At 43.2% G+C, this 14,976-nt stretch overlaps 1 protein-coding gene across 24 annotated transcripts in view; it reads right to left on the bottom strand.

The window, feature by feature from the left end:
* The window catches only part of DMD (dystrophin), a 2,248,405-nt gene that overhangs the window by 139,436 nt on the left and 2,093,993 nt on the right, over window positions 1-14,976 (bottom strand). For 20 of the 24 annotated variants that reach the window (XM_070067426.1, XM_051827673.2, XM_051827679.2 and 17 more), the window contains one exon: window positions 5,748-5,809. In XM_070067426.1, coding sequence (XP_069923527.1) covers window positions 5,748-5,809 — 62 coding nt within the window. Of the gene's footprint in view, window positions 1-5,747; window positions 5,810-11,372; window positions 11,559-14,976 lie in introns of those variants that run through there. The other 4 variants (XM_051827683.2, XM_051827685.2, XM_051827684.2 and 1 more) reach the window with 2 other exon arrangements.

A 14,976-nucleotide genomic window follows, 5' to 3' on the forward strand; every position in this document is an offset into this window, starting at 1 on the left:
CTGAGGACATTTGGAGCTTGAGCCTGAAGGTGGGATGGTACTTGCTCTCTCTCTCTCTGCCTTTCAAATAAATAATTTTTTAAAAAAAAAAGTTTTCAATGAAGGACAAGGAAATCAGAATAAGTAATACCAGAATGTACAGTACACCTGGATATTCCTTGCGAGACAGAGAAACACTCCCATTTGCTGGTTCACTCTCGAAAGGCCCGCAATGGCTGGCCCAGGCTGGGCCAGAAGCCAGGAAATCAATCCAGATCTCCCACGGGGGTGGGGCTCAAGCACCTGACCACCACTGCTTCCCAGGGTCTGAACGGGCTAGAAGCTAGAGCCAAAAGCACTGTGTGTGGGGCCCACAGCCATTCCAATTCACCTGCTAATTGCTAGGCCAAACACTTACCACCGTGCATCCGGGTTTTAAGGAAGTGTTCAAAATAGTCAGTTAACTTTCGGAAGCTTAGTGATTCTCTCTTCACATTATCCTATCCATCCTATCTTTCCCTCTGTCTCCTTCAGAAACTGCTATTCCTGCACTGTATTGATGGCATAACTAATGTAAAAACTTATAGTTTAGAGTGACACTCTCAGGGCACCACATAAAGATTTTATTGTATTGATAATGAATACACTCCCTGTAAGACAAAGAACTACTTTTTAAAAGTACTTTTAAGCAGCCCATTTTACATGGCGGGGAGGGGTTAATGTTTAATTAAAATTTTAGTGATGAACTTACTGATCTACACATAAATTGTGAGACAAGGACAGATGTTTAGCCACATAACTGCACTTCACATAAATCAATATTATATTAGTATTTCAAAATGAATTCCAGAGTGTATTACGATCTAACATCTACGGATTTTGTAAATGCCTGTTAGAGCTTTAAAAGAGCTTCAGGTTTTAAATTACCAGGATAACCTACTGGAACAAGAGTCTTTCCTTCACATCTGTAAAAATCCTAACAGAAGGCGCAATCCACCTCACGAATCAAGCCTATAAGTACTTCGAAGGGACCATGAAGAATGTACCCTCTCAGTAACAAATGGATGGCCCAGGCGAGTCTGGCGGGAAACATCCCACGAGCTTCTCTCTGCTAGCAGCTTGCCTGGGTCAGGCTCCAAGATGTGGATGCATGGCATGATCTTTTCCTATTGCCTGTTTCCTCAGAATGGGCATTTTTTTAAAATGTTTATTTTTATTTGAAAGGCAGAACAACAGAGAAAGAGATAGAGATAGAGAGATCGTCCATCTACTGGTTCACTCCCCCAGAGCCCACAACAGCAGGTGTTGGGCCAGGCTGAAGCCAGGACCTGGAAGTCCGTCCTGGTCTCCCCCATGGGTGACACGAATCCAGCTACCCAGGTCATCATCTGCTGTCTCCCACAGTGCACGTGAACAGGAAGCTGGGTCAGAGGCAAAGCAAGACTTGAATCCAAGCACTCTGATGTGGTAGTTCAACCCTGTGCACCCCAACACCCCCTCTAGAATGGGCATTTTTAAAAATAGGAATGATTAAACGTTTAGAAATCCATTCGTCTGCGGGGTCAGCCTAAACATACCTCTTGGAAAATTATAATCACAGCCAAGTTTTGGATACAATCTGCCCCACCCTCAGCCCAAAGTAAGAGAAAAACAAAATTCTTACATACTTTTGTCCATTACTCTCATTGTAAAGATATAAATAGTAGATATGAGAAACTTTTTTTCTATATATATCCCACTTACCCCACAACCATTCTTTGACTACTGGGGGTAGTTACAGAATAATGCTGCAAGAAAATTATTTTTAAGTTGTTCTTAGTGATGAATTCTTCACGAAAACCTAAGACAAGGCTTTTGCCAAGTCATTAATGTCATGCACAAAATTTTTTGGAGACTCAAATCCCTAATGACTGTCAGGTCAACACTGTGAACATTTCAATTCTTTCTTTACCCAGTCTTATTTTGTTTATGTGTGAGCCCAACAGTACTTTCATCATAATTCAGAATTTTCTCACAGGCACCCAGCCCAAAAATAAAGACAAAACACCAATATTTCAAACATTTCATGAAAGTCCTCTCTAAAAAGCCATCTGAGATCTTTTGAGAATACAAAATTAATTTCAGCTGGTGCTGTGGCACAGCAAGTAAAGCCGCCGCCTGCAGTGCCAGCATCCCATATGGGTGTCAGTTCGAGCCCCGGCTGCTCCACTTGCGATCCAGCTCTCTGCTATGGCCTGGGAAATCAGCAGAAGTTGGCCCAAGTCCTTGGGCCCCTGTACCCACATGGAAGACCTGGATGAGGCTCCTGGTTCCTGGCTTCAGATTGGCCCAGCTCTAGCCATTGTAGCCATTTGAGGAATGAACCAGTGGATGCAAGATCTGTCTCTAACTCTGTCTTTCAAATAAGTATTTTTTTTTTAAAAAAAATTAGTACTCTCCTCTGTAGCACTAAAATTTTTCAGAGGTTTGCTTTCTTCTGTGACTGAACACATTTTGAGACCAAAAATTCATGAAATGATCTTCTTGTGTTTAAAGTTACTTGTCAAAGTCCATGAAAATCAGGATGTTCAAACATAAATTCCTTCCCTATATGCATGTGGGCTGTCAGTGTACACAGCTAGCCATGCCTTCTGTCATGGATTCTCATTGGTTAACGGCAGCTACTGGGACACTTCAGAATGGGTTGAGGGTGCTCTGGTTTGAATATTAGTTTGGATGCTGATGGTGCCCAAAGCCCCGGATCTTTCATGGTTCTGAGCAATGCAGATGCTGCTACCACCCAGCATGCAGGTTGGTTGCTGACACGTCACTTGTACAGCACGTTAACAGTAGGCCCTCAATAAATGTGTTATGTTAGTTCGTGAATAACCACTTAGGTAACAGCCTAAGCAGCATGTGATTGTACGAAAGTACCAGAAATATTAGTCCAAAAAATTAGAAAGTAAATTTCAACAGCTAGTTCATTTGTAAGATATTTATTATGAGACTAGCAAGAAACAGAAGTCCAAAGGGGACTGGAATTGATCACACATTTATGACAGCTGTATTCATTATATGCAAATTATACCTTTGCTTTAATAAAATATTAAGATTGTAATATATGAGCATTAAAATCCTCTGTGACTATAAAATACTCTATCTTTCAAATTCAAGTCATTTGTCCCGAGTCACAAGCCAGGCCAGATTACCAGCTTTGACTTCACCATCACATCCAAACTACGAAGAAACCTTTAGAGATATGACTGTAAATGTAATTGCTATTGAAGATGCAAACACCTATTCATTGATAGTCCATAATTAGCTTTTTTATCAATCATGTTTACAATCTTTCACTGTAGAATAATTAAAAGTGCCTGGTTAGAGAATACAATGAAGTGAAAATATGGCAGTGGAAGGCTTTTGAAAAAAAGTAGGTTATAAAACAATGTAAAATGTCTATCTGCAGAAGAAATGTCTAAGGAAATATACTAGATTTTTAACCTTTATTTAACTCCAAGAGGGGTAGTGAATTATATTTGCTTTTTCTCCTCTTTTGTTAGCCTGTTTATACCTTTAACTTAAAAATTAGAACAAATGCTAATATCAATATATTTTTATTATATAGTGATATAATTATACTGATAAATGTACTATAAAGTAATAATTACTTTATTGAAATTTTTTTGTTTCTTTGAAAGGGACAAACACAGAGAGACCTTCCATCCACTTGTTCATTCCTCAAATGCCAGCAACTACTTTCGACTGAAGCTGGGACCAGGAACTCAACCCAGGTCTCCCATGTGGGTGGCAGGTACCACCAAAGTACTTGAACCATCACCAGATCCCTCCTAGGATGCGCATCAGCAGGAACCAGAATATGAAGCAGAGCTGGGACTTGAACCCCAGCACTCTGACATGGAATGTGGGCATTCCAAGCTGCTTCTTAACCATTGTGCCAAACTCCTGTCCACAATTATTTCTAAATAAAATTAAAATATTACAACTAAAAACAACTGTAACTGGAGTGGGAAAAAGTTAAGAGTAAATCACAGGTAATAATCAGGATGGTGGGGGCTGGCACTGTGGTTTAGTGGGTAGAGCCACTGCCTGCAGTGCCAGCATCCCGTATGGGCGCTGGGTTTGAGTCCTGACTGCTCCTCTTCTGATCCAGCTCTCTGCTATGGCCTGGGAAAACAGAAGAAGATGGCCCAAGTCCTTGGGCCCCTGCACCCTCATGGGAGACCCAGAGGAAGCTCCTGGCTCCTGGTTTTGGATCGGCGCAGCTCCGGCTGTTGCGGCCATCTGGGGAGTGAACCAGCAGATGGAAGACCTCTCTCTGCCTCTGTCTCTCTGCCTCTCTGTAACTCTGCCTTTCAAATAAATAAATAAGTCTTTTAAAATAATAATAATCATCATCATCAGGGTGTTCACAAACAAGTGGAAACCAGCTCTTTAATGAGATTCTAGTTTTTCCTGAACAATCAGAGGTCCTGAAGGTCCCAGGCTAGGAAGACCAGCTTGGCCAGCACCACTGTTTGCAGCTTCGAATGAAGCCCTTTACCCATTCATTTGCCAAAATGCAAGCATTCATTTCTCACCTGTGGTCCGGCATTATAAGCTGAAAACACTCTGCAGGCACTGAAAATGTAGCACCTGAAGATTAGCTGATCGCAAATTCCCTTAAATTTACTTAAATTTGTAAAAATTTACACACTCAACTACTGGAGGGACATGACCTAATGACTTAAAATGTATGGGATGTATGGAGGTAGCAGAACTATAAGTGACTCTTTTTTATGCTTTTTATTTGTATATTTTAGACTTCTTAGCAGAAGTTTTTATCATTTATAATTAGAAAAACAGTTTAACAAAACAATTTTTTGGCTAATAGCTCTTCCCCTATTCCTTGCTGTCTCAATAGGTACAATTCATTAACCAGCGGAAACCTGTGACAGAAACACACCCCACATATGTCTACACGTACAGAATTTATGGTTAAGCACTGATTCCAATGGGCTTTATCATGCAATTTTAAGTCCAAAGATTTCACCTCACGCATTTTAATCTGCAAATTTGTCCATCCACAAACATGTGTAAAGCAGAAAAGACTAACTTTGAGTTACAATTTTTTTAAACAAAAAAGTAGCCGCACTGGAAGAAAATTCATTTCTGAATATTCCCTACAGACCTAAAATGACAGAATAGACCATCGTTGTCCAGTGTGAAAAAGATCCGTGTTTTCTCCCTTATTTGTATACCGTGTGCCTGTTCAAAAAGTTCCAAGTTACGAGGGGGAAAAAAAATAAAATAAACACCTGTCAAGGTCTCACAGAAACACAAAACAAGCCACGGTAAATGTTCATACTCATGACCTCAGGAATTGTGAGTCCCGGATAGACAGCCAAAGATTCCTTTACACGACATCTGTGGTTTGGCCATAGCGCTGTCTTGCTTTCACACGGAAGAAATCAATAAGAATCACTTGAAATAGTTTTTGTTCTTCATGGGAAAAAATGTTGTAAATTACAAGTGTTTTTCCATTCGTTCTGGCAGTAAAAGAAACTACAAAGACCTATAGGACGTCGCAGATGTGTTTGGCTTCTCAGGAATCAATGAAACTCTAAGTGTCTGGACAAAAAGCATGCTGATTGTCCATTTTGAGAATCAAGGTGCCACTGCCGTAGGCTGGTGATATACATTTCTACAACAAATGACTGGCATACCACAAACTACGTCACTCTGAAAGGCACCCATCACTTAACCTGGAAGAAACACAGCCGTGTCCTTACCTAAAGACTGGTAGAGCTCGGTCATTTTGGGATGGTCCCAGCAAGTTGTCTGGGTCTCATGGCTGAAACACAGAACATAAGGAGAGACTTTAGAATTTACAACGTGTAGTAGAGAAAAGGCACACCGACAATGACGACGGGTTTGCTTTGGAATCACTCGGCGTGTGTACTTCCAAGGTCTCCATAGTACACTGAACAATGTTTAGCTTGCAGGCAGAAAGCCCACCCTCCCCTCCCCAACCCACCCCTGCCCCAGCTTCACTTTCAAAGGGAAAAGCAGCATGAGCATGAGCCGGCTCCAGAATGTGTTTCCTTTTTGCACCCACAAGTCCGACTGTACTTCTCCTATGATAAAATTGACCTTGTTACGCAATCAATAACCAAAGACCAGGACTGATTCAGCCATCTGATATGGAAAATACAGAAAGCATCCTGGTAATTGTCATTTGACTGTCAAAGAGACACTGGTGGTTGAATAGATACACATCACTTCACTTCGCATTTGCTTTCCCTGCCCTTGACACTTTCCTATTACTCCTTCGACGTATCCAGACTCCACAGCCTTGATACCTGGACTTCCTTTCGTCTTCCACAGTGCCGGACGAACACACCGACCTTCTTCCCATTACTCATCACTCTGAGGCCTTTTACGCTCCGACCGCCACACACCACTACACCCCTGTTCTGTTGACTTGGGCCTGAATAGCACTCACAGTTCTCTTCTACTTCTTGAACTGTGGTTGCCTGCTATCAGGTCAGGAAAAGAACAAAACACCTTTGTTCCTCACTCAGTTTCCATGAATAAACCTGGGAGAGATAACTACATCTACTTTTCCTTACTGTGGTCCATCTATATATATCAACCACAGCATCATATTCTGGGGATTCCATGAAGGGCTTTGAAAAAGTGAAAGGGCAGCTTTGAACCGTATTTCAGTACTCATACGTAGGGCTTATTTGTCATCTTTGTGGAGGAAGGGTAGAGAGGAAGAGAAGAGAAAGAGTTCAAATTTGGGCACTTGAAGAGGAGTCTGGAGAAGCAACGATGCCCAGTGGCTTCTGCACAGGTTATGAATTTCAGGGCTCTGCACCCTACCAGCCGTGATATTTAGGGCAAGCCAGCTCACCCAGTGGAGTTAAAGGAAGTGGTAGGGAAGTGATCAGTACCTTTTGGTACTTAATATGCAGTTATTTTTGTTATCGTGTGACCCCCCAAAGCACCGTCCGTTAAAAGCCAACCTTGTCTTAGTTGATTACAATATCGATGTAGCTCCAACTGCTGGAATTCAGTCCAGCCTAAGGAAGAGCCTTCCTAAAGAGCCACATCAACACTCAATGTGCATTACCTCCGTCTGGAAACGTAAGTAAAAAGAAACACTTCAAGTGGTTTGATCAGTCCAAAAGAATCATAATCTCGCAAAGACATATGGAAATTACCCCAAAAGTACAAGTTCACCGGCCGTTCAGTGCTTGAACCATGAAGGCTACTAAAATCAACTTGGGAAAAAAGTCCACTTGTGAAGGACTGCTTCAGTCTCCGCCAAATATGTTGATTTCTGATTTTCTTCTCCGCGGACACAATCGGCATTTGAGGAGTGCGAGAGGGGCTTATCAATCGAGGGAACGGACCAGAGCAACATCCAAGTGTTAAGGACTTGTAGGCAACCCCATGGCCAAGCTGGTTTATAATCTGGAGAAGGGGTAGGCGGGACTGGTACTTTATATGCACAGCACAAGGAGGCTGCAGCTTGCAGCTTCATGGAAAAAGTGTTGCTTGTTCTCAGCATTTTTTAGCTCGGAAAGCGATTGTGTACCAATTCCGTACACAAGTGCGGAGCAAAGAGAGGTTACTTTCTACTGAGACCACCCTGCATTCAGGCGTCGCCCATGCCCAGAGGTCATCCAGATGTGCGCACCAGGGACAAAGAGGAGAGCAGAGGACATGCGCCCACTAGGCACACTGTGTAATAACAGGGTCCCATCAACAGGACGTTCGAGAGGACTACTGTAGCATCTTTAACAGATCTGCAGAAAAACGTGTGGCTGAGCTGATAAACCCGGCCAGACAGAAAAGCCACCATCTGGAAAGGACTTCAAATGGGAGGAACATGGAAAAGAATAAATTTGTATCAAATGCAACTCTAAAAGCAATGAGAAGCAGAAACGTGCATACAATTTACAGGAGAATCCCACATGGAGAGAGAAAATGCAAGCTTCGTGTAGTGCCCCACCTCCAAAAGGAAAAGAATTCTCACGACTGTTGGCATCAGTATATGTCTACCTTTTTTAAGGAATTTATTTTGGAGGTTAACATCATGAAAAGGGTTTAGAAATTATTTTGTAATTCACCAGTCCGTAGTGAAACTGAAATGTCCTTTAGTGGCAGACAGAAGAAATTCTAAGGCCCCCAATTCTATTCCTCATTTGTCTGTTACTAGTTTTTGACAGGTACTAGTCTCCTGAGTCTGGGGGACATGAACAACAGATAAATGAACTCCTCAAATAATTCCCCAGCCCAACCTAGTGTTACCTTCTTCCCCTCCAACACACAAGCCTTTTATTTGCAAGCAATGCAAAGTAACCAGAAAAACAGATTTAGATTTCACCTTGGCAGTCTTACTTTCACTTCAATTGCAAACCAGTATTAAGTGAAAGAAGTGAACGCAAGTGGAAAGAAGAAAAGAATGAAGAGTGTGACTAATCCGCGAAACTAGAAAAATCATCTTTTCATCACTGAATGCTAAAAACGCTTGGCAACATAGCTGAAAAGCACTGGGAATTTTTGGTAACTGTGTGATGAACCAATATTTCCTTCACGATACATGGGTATTTTCTACCTGTGCTGACTCCAGAAGCTGTGCCAGGATAGACTTGACCCCCAAAATAGATAGGAAAGATGAAAACGGAATGGATGAAATAGTAAGCACCAATTTGCATAACTCATATCTCTCGTCTCCTTTGCAGAACAAACCGATTTTTTTTTTTTTTGCCTGTGATCGAGCCCCATTTTACAGCTGCGTTTCTTACTTTGTGCCTGTCTTTGAGAACACTAGAGAATTCTCAGGAACTCAAAGAGAAGCAGCTCACACTTTACTGGGTATGCTGGGGAGGGGGGGAGGGGAGGGGGGTGGGTGGGACTGTTTTTGGTAATTGTCTCTTTTGTGCACCACACTTTCCACAAGGGAAACACACGCCCTAAGCACATATCCAACCAATACAGAGATTCTGAAACCTGTTCCCACATTAATGGGTCCATCTTCATTCAGCTTTCCTGAGAACAATGATGCCCAACAGAGAGATCGCAAGGCGGTACATACATTAATACAGACATGGGTTTCATGAACGATCTTTAAAAAAATGTCATTGATTCTGATGCTGCCTGTTCCAAAGTCTGGCATCAGATGTGCCTCTCTGAGCCATCTTCAAACTAAGAGTTTCCTTTTTTTATTTGTACAAATCACAGTAAACTCTCCTTTGCCTTTTTATTGGAGGCCCTGATAGGAACCTGATGCAAATTAAAACATAAAATCACTGGCTATGACAAAAGACCCCAGCAACATCTACTTGTCAATAATAAGAAATTAAAACATTACTCCACTGAGCACAGGGCTGACCTAATTTCCTAACACACCATTTAAATTTTCTCTCACCTTCTTTAGTTTCAAGTAGTGTGCAAGGTTATTATAAGTGCCTCAGAGCTGTTCCTGCTGTCAGTGCTGGAAGAATCAGACTTATTGGAATTGCTGTTTTAGTTTCTTAAAAACAAACATTAAACACTTAGAAAAAGTAACAAATATCTACTGCTCTCGCTGGGGAAATGGCAGTTGCCTAATTAAAATAAGATTTCTTCTGCCACCACTGTTATTTGGTACTGAAAATATTACGAACAGTTGCCTTTAAAAAAATATATATATATATATATATTTCCACTACTTCCCAGGGAGGAAACTAATCGCTATGCGGCAATATAAAAAGGTAGCATTCTCTTGTGATTTGCAGAGGATTAGAGTTTGGCTTCATATATAATCTGGAGCCCATTGATCCACACACACAAATGATTTCCCTTTAATCTGCGGATCAGACTCTTTCTAGAGGAACCTAGTCATTTGCATGCTGAATTGTTGAACTTGGCTTGCATTGCTGGAATATTGGAGGGGTGGAGATGAGAAAAAGTGTCTGCTACTGTTGGGAGGCGGCTGGGGGGGGTGGTGGTGCATGTCAATCTAAGCATCAGAAATCCTAGACTAGCTCCCACTTCTTGTTCCGTGGATGTTCAACGTTTTATTCTGTGTGGCTCAAGCCAGGGCAAAGATGATTGCCTTGGTGGCTGTTGCAGCTGTTACTTGTCCTCTGTTCTATTTGCTTTTCAAGGTTTAACTCCCACCCACCCTCAACTTCGGCCCAAGCAATTTCACTTCAGGGTCGTGTCCAATCCAAGATCAAACAATGATGACTGAAACCAATTCCACGGTGATCAAGGGTCAGAGACCTTTCATATAGCCCTGTTGTTTCATGCGCTCCTCTGCTTCTCCAAGAGCAACTGTATCCTCCAAAGAGGGGCTTTGAAACAAGGAAATAAATATAGGTTAAAAACAAAAAAAGAAAGAAAGGGTGTTGGGGGTGATGAGGAGAGATGACTGGCAAACAGAAACCGAGGGGCCACGAAGAGCTTACTGGTCAAGGCAAAGAGTGCAGATTTCACTTAAAGACTGGCTCCCCACTTAAATCCGATGGACTGTTTCGGCTGTTATTGAAGCATTTTATAACACTCTGTCTCCCTCGGGCAACCAAACCCCAGGCTTCAAACTGAACTTCAAATTGAACTGAGATAAGCGCCTGCCCTTTCCACTGCCGTGGTCCTTGTGGGAATGACAAACTTTGCTCACACACAGCCACAGACACCTGGGGACAGGTGAGAAGGACACCCCACAAATGACTCCACGCCCGAGCCCAGAGGACAAAAAAAAAAAAAAAGCCTAAACAAACCAACAACCAGCCGTTCTCCCTCCTACCCCCCAAAAACCCTGGATCCTCTTGTGAAATCCTTGACTTGGGGCTCTGTTTTTCCTCTTTGCTGATTTCCGCAAGTCTTGGGGGCATGGAATGAACACAGTAGAAAATGCAGCGGGAGAAATGTCAGATGGAATTCTCGGAAGAAATCAGGCAGAAAGTTGACCTTTTGGCACTTGCAGTGCAACGGAAGGTAGAGCCGCGCGCGCCCCTGCCTTCTTCGAGGTCGAGAGACGATTTAGGGAAAAGCCTGGCTCGCTCACGTCCACACCGGCAGCCCGGAAAGGAGCTAAAAGCTCCCCGGTCCTAACCTCGGCGTGAGGAATGCGCTGTCCCCTCTGGGTAAGGCGAGAAATCAGCTTTTCTTTTTTTCTCCGAGCCCGTCCCAAAGGCAGGGGAAGAGCCTCCCCGAGAGCCTGGCGCTGGGGGAGAAGCCCCGGGGTCGCACCTGCAGCGGCGCCGCGGGCACTCGCGGAAGCGGTTCCCGGACGCCCGGCTGCCCCGGGTGCAGCCGCCGCGCCTGTCCAAGTTTTGGCCGGCTCGGCTTGCCCCTGCTCGTGCCACAAGTGCACGGATTGCGGCGGTCGGCGGGGCCCGGGGCCGAGAGCCACTTACCCTTTGAGCTGTTCCCTCATGGCTGCAAGGGCTCCGCGGGGCCGGGGCAGGCGTGAGCGGAGGAGTGAGCTTCCCAGAGCCGCCGGGCTTCCCCGAAAGTCGAGCGCCGCCGCCGCCCAGGCTCCCAGCCGAAAGCACTGCGGAGGAGCCGGCGCTGGCTGGCGGGCGAGCGGGCGGGCCGGCCGGCCGGGGAGGGGGCGCTGCGGGCAGACGGGGCGGGGCCGCCCCGGGCTCCGCCCCCACCTCGGGACCCGGGAACCCGGGCTCCCAGGGACTGGGCAGTTTGGGGCTTTCAAAACAGACAGGAAAAGGAATAAAGAGGAAGGGGGTTTAAGGTAGACCGAGGAACCTGAAAGCCACACACCACTCTGCTGGCACCCCCTTAAAACCTCCACCAAGACTACTTGTTGCCTAAATAAATGACCTAGGTGCAAATGACCTCACTGGCAGATAATTAGCGTGTGGGCTTGACGTTAGAAAATGAAAGAAAAAAATCACATGTGTTATCCCTCCCCCCAATTGAAGATTAAAGTAGTGGGGCAGTAAGGACGTGAAATTCAGGTTGGTCTCATCCTAAGCTAAGCGAGTCTCTTAAGAAACAGCCGCTGTTGCTAGTATTTGGTAGTGAACCAGCCCACAAAAGACCAATCTCTCTCAGTCTCTGTCTCTCTCCATCTCTCTCTTTCCCTCCCTCCCTCCCCCCTCCCTCCCTCTCCCTGTCTTTCCCCCTCCCTCCAGCACTGGAATGACCGGTCTACAACAGACACCACTAGCAATGGTGTTGCATGGTTTGGCCTTCTAGTATTCCTTCAGGAAAATCCGAAAGGAATTTGTTTCCAATAAAACATTTTACTGGATAAGTTACAGTGCCTGGACAGTTCAAATAGTTCTAATCTCAGAGTCTGCAGTATGATGATACAGGTTAACTACACACAATTATTTCAAGGTTGGAAATATTCCAAAAAGAAGAAAGCCTTCATTAGCACAAGAATTTTCCACAGCCTTCACATAATATCTTAGATTAACAGTGTAAAGAGTATTTTAGGATGAACGCCGTTAGCGTCTTCATCTCTCTTTATCCATTTATTTTGTTGGCCTGCTGTTCTTTTTATCTGCTTTCAACCGTTTGCTTTTTACTCTCTCCTGGTTGATTCATTCCACTCCAGTCTACAGTTGAAACTTGTTCCCCTTTTTCTTTTTAAATATCCCCCCCTTTTTTTTGTTCAGTAGATTTTCCCCTAGAACGTTGGAGCTGAGAGGACTAGAGACATCAATCTATCTTTGTCCTACGACACAGCATGGCAAAGAGGCAAAAAGTATGCGAACAAAAGCCAAAGGGGATGCAGGTTGCTTCCTCACCTCTAACAGACCAAGTAAACATGTTCAACATTATCACTAAAGATGTGTGCTGTAGGGATGCTTGGTGTTGCTATTTTAAATCAAACAGGCACTACTTTGGGCATTTTGCCTATAAATTGAAACTTGTATTGCTGTCCTATCTCAATTTTGACCTACCAGTGCTGCTATTATATGGGCGGGAGCACTAGAATTTCCTTGGGTGAGGTTGTCTTTGAGTAGCTTTTAGGTCTGTCCCTCTTCTTGACAGAGGGAGAGGGATTGGCATCCTGGGATGAGGATTTAATGGCCTTCGAGTTATTCAGAGAGTTATTCTCTACGTCAATGTGGCAAACTGCTTAAATACTGTTTATATGTATTTCAAGGAAAAGACAAAAACCTCACGGTATGAACATTTGCAAATATTAGCAATCAGTGTTAGGATTTATAAGAGGGTGTGGCAAGACAGATTTGTTTGTTTTACACATTTAAACTACCTGCTCAAGGTGCAGTACTTCTGATATACTTCCCTAAACTATAAACACTCAAGTCTAGAAAGCTACTGAGAACAATTTATCAAGAAAAAAATGAAAAATAAGAAATCACTATTCAGATTTTTTTAAAAAATTGACAGATGGCAATTCTCAAAAATACATCTTAAAGTTTTTTTTTAGGCTGGAGTTATAGACACTTGAAGACTTGTTCCCAAATCTTGATGGCATTTTAGAAAATACGGAGAGTGTTATTAACAAATGACATGGCATCATATCAACTGTTTTGCTGTCAATTTCAATGAGATTATGAATTATGCTTTTTGGGAAGGGCATTTAGAGAAGACCATAACAGATATATATTTATTTCACATGTAAATTATGTAGGGATGCCACATACACATTCATAATACATTAATCACTTACTGATAATAGGTGTCTCTTCTATTTACTACTGTTACTATTTTGATACAAACCACAGATATGAAATGAGAAGTTCTGCCACCAGAACAAACTTAATTTGAAATCCTGACTCTAGAAGCTACCATGAGTTTCTTGTCCCCAGTACCACAGATAGAACGGGGCAGTGCAAGGAAGGGCAGTAAGGGATCAGCTCCATGGCTTTTACTCTTGGCTACCCTGCTCTGCGGCCACAGAGAGACATGGCTTCTTCTATTGTGGAAAAACTATGTTTTCTCTAGTGTGCTCATAAGCAGTCCCACTGATGGCTGACAGCAGAGGAGAGTAACTGGGCTAGAAATAGGGGAAAAGAAGAGAGGAGATGGCATGAGGCCAAAGAAAGTGACCCTATCCTGCCCTGATCTTTGCAAAGGACGATTTCATGATACTCTCCTTAAGTGTCCCTTTTGAATGTACCACCCGCTTCTCCCAGGACTCTACCTGAACAGGGACACATCCAACCTAAGCTATCCTCTGAAACAAGAGCCTGGATGTTGGATGGGGACTACTGACAGAAGAGAAATTGAGCTCCACCCATTGGAGCTTTCAGGAAAGCAGACGACTCATTCATTGGACAAATATTGATAGCAGCATCCTCTGTAGGCCCACAAGGAGCTTCTGGCCCTTTGGGAGTAAACACAAAGGCAAACCAATAATTATGAATGGTGATACAAGTAGATGTGAAGGTGAAGAGACTGTAAACAACTTATTCATTGGAAGCCTTCAATGGTCTGCTTGACTGTCATGAAAGAATGTCAAGACAGGGGTCAGAGAGCTAGGCAAACTGACAAGGGCCTCAGGTGCCAATTGACAGTATGACTTGAATCCTGAAAAGTATGGGAGAGTTTTATAAAGAGGATATAATTTAATCACAAGTGTGGCTATATCAGATTGGTCCTTTAGAAAAATCACCTGGATAATGGTGTGTGGGCTTGATCAGAGGAAAGCTTCTAGCATTAGGAGTCCAGGTCCAAGGTGACTGCATTATAACAAGGATTTGAACTACTACAGCAGTAGTACAGGGGTGGAGAAATGATCAAATAGAATAAAAATCAGTCAGGAATCTGTGTCATAAACAGGAGTGTCAATTTGTAAAGTCAACAACAGGAGTCACTGTGCACTTACTCCTCATGTAGGATCTCTGTCCTTAATGTGCTGTACATTGAGATAATGCTATAACGAGTACTCAAACAGTATTTTTCATTTTGTGTGTCTATGTGGGTGCAAACTGTTGAAATCTACTTAATGTATACTAAACTGATCTTCTGTATATATAGAAAATTGAAAATGAATCTTGATATGAATGGAAGGGGAGAGAG

The sequence above is a fragment of the Oryctolagus cuniculus genome, chromosome X (genome assembly GCF_964237555.1).
Source record: "Oryctolagus cuniculus chromosome X, mOryCun1.1, whole genome shotgun sequence".
NCBI lineage: Eukaryota > Metazoa > Chordata > Mammalia > Lagomorpha > Leporidae > Oryctolagus > Oryctolagus cuniculus.